Below are 7,500 nucleotides of genomic sequence, written 5' to 3'. Positions count from 1 at the left end.
TTAACATTTTCTCAGAAAAGCACAAATCCATGTAAAGATCAAAACAACAGCCCACTTCCAGGATCAGAATGTTCTTAGAAAGTTCATTGATGACTACGATGTCTGGAGTGTTTGGGTATTCCCTGAGAACACTTCTAAGAGAGCTTATATTATTATCATTCAAGTTTAAAAACCAGCTAATTTTAACAGTTTTGTTTGTATGTATTGCACTTTGTCCAGATACTTTGCGCAGTTCTTGAGCCGTTATGTTTACGATGCGATCATGACGCGCGATGTAAAGTCCTTTAAACGCGGGGCATCCGTTCAGTATATGCGCTGTGGATGCCATTATCTTACCACTGTGTAGTAAGCAGAATGGTTCGTGGTGTTTTGGGTACCACAAAGAGAGGTTGTATTTGGTCGGGAGAGTTTGAAGCCGAGCTTTAATAACACATTTTAAGATATCTTCGTTGATGGTTGAATTTTGTAACGCAGAGTGTGAGACTGTATGATCCGCGCTCTGCAGACATGCAAGTTTCCCTTGAAGACGCAGGTTAACCCAGTAATTGCGCTGTTGTGCTTGAAAGTATTGGAGGATTTCATACCTGCACGTCCGGCTATTCAACCTCTCACTGGTTCCAGTGTGATGGATAGATGCCTCAGCATACACATTAGGATCCATAATCTGCCCCTGACTGATATTCACCTGTTCCCCGCCAGTATGTGTCCAGTTCAGCTCTATGTTGTTATTGCTGCACAAATCATTCAGATCCGGCCAATCCGAATGTACTCCAAATCCCGTGGCTCTGGTATCCAGCTTTCCGCTAGGTTTCTTCCGGAAACCGAGGAAACCTGGTTCTCCGTCTGCAGCATAGGGGACCTTACGTTTGCTCAGATCCAGCAACAGTGAGCCCCGGGCAACTTCACGAACTGTAGGGTCATCGTTATTCAACATATGCAGTAGATGCTTTACTCTAGTCGCTGTATAAATCCACTCAATGTTAGGGATCCCCAGTCCCCCTTCGGATTTATTCATAAAGAGAATACTTCTTGTTGTGTGTGTGTTAAGACTTAACCATTTTCTTACCAGCTGCACGGTCTTATTGTTCAGCTCCGTAAGATATTTTTTAGCAATGTGGACATTAGCAAACATGATGAATCTTGGAAAGAGCTATATCTGGAACGGCCTGGAGTTTCATACAGGTCGGTAGAGGACACTGATCTATCAAGTCTAGTCTGCTGGAGTATTCTTTGCAGATATCACTGACTTGCTCGTGCCATTCTCCTGCCACATTAAACATATGTCCTAAATAATTGTATGATTCGTGTCTTGAATAAACTCTAATTGTGCTTCCAGCCATTATGAATGATGGAGGCTGATCACTCTTGGCCTTATACCATCTATTACCCCCGCTGCGTCGTTCGTAGAACACCGCACATTTACTATTCTTAACCTTGAGTCCAGACCATTGCAGAAAGCGGTCGGTGTATGACAGCATGTTGGTGATGACGTTCTCCTCTCTTGATACTATGAGGACGTCATCGGCAAAAGCCTGAACTGGGTTTGGAGATGTAATACCAGGCGGGGCAAGGAGACATAGCCATTTCAGCCAGTGGTTTAAGGCCAGTATGAAGTTCACAGCGCTCCAGGGACATCCCGTCTTAATCCCAACTTCAAGTTTAATCGGTTTCGTTAGTTGATGTCCGCAAATCACTTGTAAAAAGGAATTGTCATATACATTCTTGACTATATGTATGTACTGTTCCGGCAGTTTTATTTCCTCAAGGGAATGAAGCATTACACTATGTGGTAAAGAGCCAAACGCGTCTCGAAAATCAAGAAATACCGCATAGAAATGGGAGGATTCATCGGGGGCATCTTTCGGGTCCTCCAGGTCGAGAGCGCCGCACCACGGAGGACTGCCCATCTGTTGGTGTGACTGTGCTGGTTGGCATTTCGCAGCATAATACTCATAAACTTTATTCATATCATTTATCGCAGGAGGGGGGTCTGGGTAAGTGCTTTTGTTTAGAATTATATATATTGCCTTACTCCTACGGTGTTCCCAAAGATAGGCTAGTTCGTTTCCGCTTACCACTCTGGGTTCTCTCATACTGTTGGAATTTGTCGCTTTGTTGAGCGCCGGCTGGATGGTTTCCCGTACGGAGCGCAGCTGCTGATTTATCCATTCAGTGCGCGTCTCTGAGTCGGGCCTCGGTGAGAGTGCTTTACAGACGGGGAATTTCCGAAGGATTCTTACGGTGTATTTTAGCAAAGGTATTCCTAATGGTCTCCCATCTCTGTGAGTTGCTGTATAAGATCCATTTCTGTAGTATACTCCAGATAAGATGGTTATAAGTTTAGTCCAGTAACGCGGATTAGTTCCAGTGAATTGTATTGTTTGTCTGTCATTAATTAGTTTAACATCCAGGGTTTTCCTGAACTCTCTCTCCTGTGCCTGAAAGCACATCCACTCTTGGTCAGAAAGTGGGCGATTGTACTGTTCGAAGTTTGCCCAGGTGGTATACAAATGTTTACTTTCAGGACAAACATTTGTCGGGTCATTGATTCGCCATCCGATGTTTTGGATTTTACCGCTTCTTAAAGCAGCTTTGTATGTAAACTTCAAGGTTGAAACCAAGCACATTGCGATTAGTCCTGATAATAACATAACTGGCTCTTTTCTGCGTTTTCGCCGGCAGCTACGACGGGTGTAGATGTTACATTTTAGTGCACACACACACTCACACAGACACACACACACTCACACTCTCACACACACACACACACACTCACACAGACACACACACACTCACACAGACACACACACACTCACACAGACACACACACTCACACAAACTCACACAGACACACACACACACACTCACACAGACACACACACACTCACTCACACAGACACACACACACACACTCACACAGACACACACACACACTCACACACACACGCGCACACTCTCACACACACACGCTTACACTCTCACACACACAAGCGCACTCTCTCTCACACACACACACACACACGCGCACACACACACACGCGCACACACACACACACACACACACACACACAGACACAGACACACACACACACGCGCGCACACACACACACACACACGCGCGTGCGCACACACACACGCGCACGGTCACGCACACACAAACGCACGCACACACACACACACACACACACAGACACACTCACACACACAAAATATTGAAAGCACAATATGGTTAGGTGAGGAAATCAAGGGGTCATTTTCATTTTTGGGTGAACTGTCCCTTTAAGTGAGATCAGAGAATCATGCAGATGTCTTTAAATGACAGAAATATTAACTGAACATCTTCAAGTAAAGATTCCAGCTGACAGGGATTCAGCCGAAACATCTGGGAATCCCCGATCTAGTGATCAACTAAACCTCCACACAATAAACAAGGAGAACCGACTGGAAACACTGATGACATCATCCTGCACTCGTGGGCGTGTACAGGAGTTTGTCCAATCAGATGGTCTGTAGGATGAGAACATTGCTCTCTGACCTATGATTGGAAATAGTGGGTAGAAAATCATGTTTGTAACTGTCCTGTGTGTGTGCGTGTGCACGCGTGTGTGTGTGTGTGTGTGCACAGAACGGTCATCTGGAGTGTGTGCGCTGGATGGTGAGTGAAACCGAAGCCATCGCCGAGCTCAGCTGCACTCGTGAGCATCCCAGCCTCATCCACTACGCCGCGAGACACGGACAGGTGAGCGACACACACACACACACACACACGCAGACGATCCCCCGATCATGTGACTGACCGCCGCACACGTGTGTGTTACAGGAGCGTGTGCTGCTGTGGCTGCTGCAGTTCATGCAGGAGCAGGGCATCTCTCTGGACGAGGCGGATCAGAACGGGAACACGGCGGTGCATGTGGCGGCTCAGTTCGGACATCTCAGCTGCATTCAGGTGCCGCTCCTGAGAGAGAGACAGGAAGCAGCTCTCCTCTCGTTTCCTGTTGCTCTACTGTGCTGAGAGACGCAGGATTGTTCTGTTCGTTTACACACAGAACGAAAAACACTGGCATTCACTGACCACACGACACACACATCACAAAACGATTTCCTACTTACATTTCTGGTGTTCATGTGATGTGTTTATATGTACACTGCCATTCAAAAGATTGGAATAAGATTTTTTTTGTGTTTTTTAAAGAAGTTTCTATTACTATACAGTAAAACAGTGAAATATTATTCTAATCTAAAACATCTGTTTTCTGTGTGAATCTGTGTTAAAGTGTAATTTATTTCTGTATTTTCAGCATCATTCCTCCAGTCTTCAGTGTCACATGATCTTCAGAAATCATGAAAATATGATGATTTACTGCTCAAGAAACATTTCTGATTATAATCAGTGTTTAACACATTAATATTTTTTGTGGAAACTGTGATGCATTTTATTTTCCAGGATTCACAGATGAACAGAAAGTTCAGTAGAACAGCATTTATTTGAAATAGAAATCTACTGTAACATTATAAATATCTTTACTGTCACTTTTGATCAATTTAATGCATTCTTGATTAATAAAAGTATTAATCTACTGACCCCAAACCTTTGAACGGTGGTGTATAATGTTACAAAATATTTCCATTTCAAATAAATGCTGTGAATCCTGAAAAATAAAATGCATCACAGTTTCCACAAAAAATTCAAAATCCATGAACATATCTATGAACAAACACAGGTTGTGAATCACAGTTCTGAATGTTCACTGGTTATTATGGTAATGTGACGTCTCTGTGGATCAGACTCTGGTGGAGTACGGCTCGAATGTGACAGTGCAGAACGAGCAGGGCGAGCGAGCGTCCCAGAATGCCGAGCGGCAGGGTCACAGCACCTGCTCCAGGTACCTGGTGGTGGTGGAGACCTGCATGTCTCTGGCCTCGCAGGTGGTCAAACTGACCAAACAGCTGCAGGAGTAAGAGCCTTCGTCCAGCTGATGAGTGTTTGACCGCTACGAGCGCTGACTGACCTGAGCCTGTGTTTCTGACCCTGACAGACAGTCGACGGCTCGAGTCGCTCTTCAGAACCAGCTCCAGCCGCTGCAGACCCACAGACCGCCGTCACCCAGGTCTGACCCCAGACGCTTCCTCATGACCCTCAGTAATGACCCTCAGTAATGACTGACTGACACGAGCGGAAACGGATGAATAAATCAAAAGTAGGGCTGTACATCTAATCAGATGGCAATATGAAAAGTATGGTCAGAAACACACAGAAACTCAAAGATCTTCTTAACAATCTGACAAAATAAAAGTTTGGTTTAACTTGAAGAAATTATGACAGAAATATATAATGTACATCTTAAAGTACTACTAATAATGATGATAATTTTTCATTTTGGTAAGGAATAGCACACCATTTTTAATCATGTTGTAATTTAAACAGTTACATTCAATTTGATTGCATTTTACAAGATTAATTAAATTGTAATAGTTATGTTTTTTGTTTACTGACGTTTTTGACAAGTTTGTATGAAATCGTAAAACACATTCCTGAAAAAACGAACATAATGAAGTTGAAACACATTTCAAAGAGCACTTTTATTGTTAACATATATTAATAAATCAAAATAAAGTAAAAAACTAATTACACATACTTTCTGATGAAAATTTCATTTAAAAATAAACCGAAGACACTGAAAAATAAAACACATTTCGTAAGGCACTGTTATTGTTAAAATAATAATAAATTAAGAACTTTTATGAATTCAGTTGATTTGATGTCCCTTTTTATTATTAAAACAAGCCATTAAAATGGAATGCAAACAAATTAATTAATAAAACAAAAAACAAGATTAGGAGAAAATAAAACATATTTCATAAAGCACTATTGCTGTTAAAAATTTAAATTTCCATGAATTCAACTGGTTAGACATTTTTTTTTTGGATACATTTAAATAAACCAAAAAGTCCAGCAAAATTACAACAGATAATAAAAAATAAAACACCTTTTATGCAGCACCTCTTATTGTTAAAATTGTAATAAATTATTAAATCGTTAAACCTTCATGAACTGAATTAATTAGACATAATAAACCAGTTACTAAATGTGAATGAAACCACTAAAAATGTGTATTTGGTAAAAATAGAACATTTCATAAGATGCTGTGATTTTTTTACATTTAAATTGAGTTGATTAGACCTCTTTTTCAGTCATTAAAAGTGAATGTAAGCATTAAAGGAGCGTTTCCTCTGTAGATGTGTGTGTCTCACAGACGTCTTTCTCCGTCTCATGCAGCTCATGGACTGAGATGAATCTCACGGATGAAGCGGCTTCTGATGGAAAAGAGGCGGAGCCAGGGGCGGGGCCTGGAGCTGGACCAATGAAACGGCTGGGCCCGGGTGAGAGGCGGGAACTGAAGCAGATCATGCAGCGTTCGCTCAGCGAATCAGACGGAGACGCTGTGTATCCTGCGGACGAGTCCAAGCAGCCCAGACCCGAGCGGCCCACACAGCTGCCCATCAAGCTCAACGTCTCCTTCACACACAGGACTTCCAGAACCGTGAACGTTTACAACCCGTCTCCGTCGTCAGACCAGAGCGACCCAGAAACCAAGACGGAGTTGACGGGAGAGATCCCCGACGGACAGAAGCTCACCACGAGTCCCAAAAGCGCCCTCAAGTCTCCGTCCTCTCGCAGAAAGACCTCGCAGAGCCTCAGACTGAGAGTCACGTTTGACGAGCCGCCGCGGAAAGATGGACCTGCACCCGACGCCAGAGTCCAGCCCGGAAAAGACAAGCCGGAGTCGAGCAGATGGGCGTTCGGGACGCTCCGATCCTTCATGGAAACCCTCAGCGGAAACCAGAACAACAACAACAACAGCGCTGCCAAACACGCCGGGACGTCCGGAAAGAAGAGCAAGAGCAAGACAAGCTCTGTTTAAATCAGATCCAGACAGTTCAGAAACACGCTGCTGGATTACATCAATCTTTCCCACACCAGCTTAACACACTTTCTGACAGTTTTGAAATACCTGTGATTTTCTACAGATCTAATAATCAAAAACAGGTAGAGAGCAAACGAATCTGATCGATTTCATAACTCTAATACTTTTATAAGTCATCTGTATTGTTTTGAGTTGCATTTATAATTTAACTGTCATGTTTGAATGCAAGAAACATTATAATATTGTAATCATTGGTGATTAAAATAAAGAGGTTTTCAGCTGATCTGATGCCATCAGACGTGGACAGAATCGTTCAGTTAATGAATCAAGAAAATATTCGATCCTTCCACAAATAAAGGTTAAACGTTAAACTGGAGCAGAAAGTCCTCAGTTTAAACTAATAAAAATAAATAAAGACTGGCTTTGTTTTCCATTTCAAGTATCTAAACATCATTAACTGAAAAGAGATTCGCTTGAGATGCAAAAGTATTATAAGAAGAACGAAATAAAGCAAGTTTATGACAAATAACTGTCAGTGGGAAATGAAAAGCAGTTTTCCCTCTGAATGAAGTAG

At 42.6% G+C, this 7,500-nt stretch overlaps 1 protein-coding gene across 1 annotated transcript in view; it reads left to right on the top strand.

Annotated features, from left to right (window-relative positions):
• The window catches only part of LOC132139418 (synphilin-1-like), a 16,304-nt gene extending 9,381 nt beyond the window's left edge, over window positions 1-6,923 (top strand). Inside the window, exons 6-10 of the mRNA XM_059547764.1 lie at window positions 3,626-3,739; window positions 3,821-3,946; window positions 4,786-4,955; window positions 5,037-5,108; window positions 6,278-6,923. Coding sequence (XP_059403747.1) covers window positions 3,626-3,739; window positions 3,821-3,946; window positions 4,786-4,955; window positions 5,037-5,108; window positions 6,278-6,923 — 1,128 coding nt within the window. The remainder of the gene's footprint in view (window positions 1-3,625; window positions 3,740-3,820; window positions 3,947-4,785; window positions 4,956-5,036; window positions 5,109-6,277) is intronic.
• The last annotated feature ends 577 nt before the right edge of the window (window positions 6,924-7,500 follow it).

This window comes from Carassius carassius, unplaced genomic scaffold (genome assembly GCF_963082965.1).
Source record: "Carassius carassius unplaced genomic scaffold, fCarCar2.1 SCAFFOLD_70, whole genome shotgun sequence".
In the NCBI taxonomy this organism is placed as follows: domain Eukaryota; kingdom Metazoa; phylum Chordata; class Actinopteri; order Cypriniformes; family Cyprinidae; genus Carassius; species Carassius carassius.
This window is presented reverse-complemented; position numbering and strand designations above follow the sequence as displayed.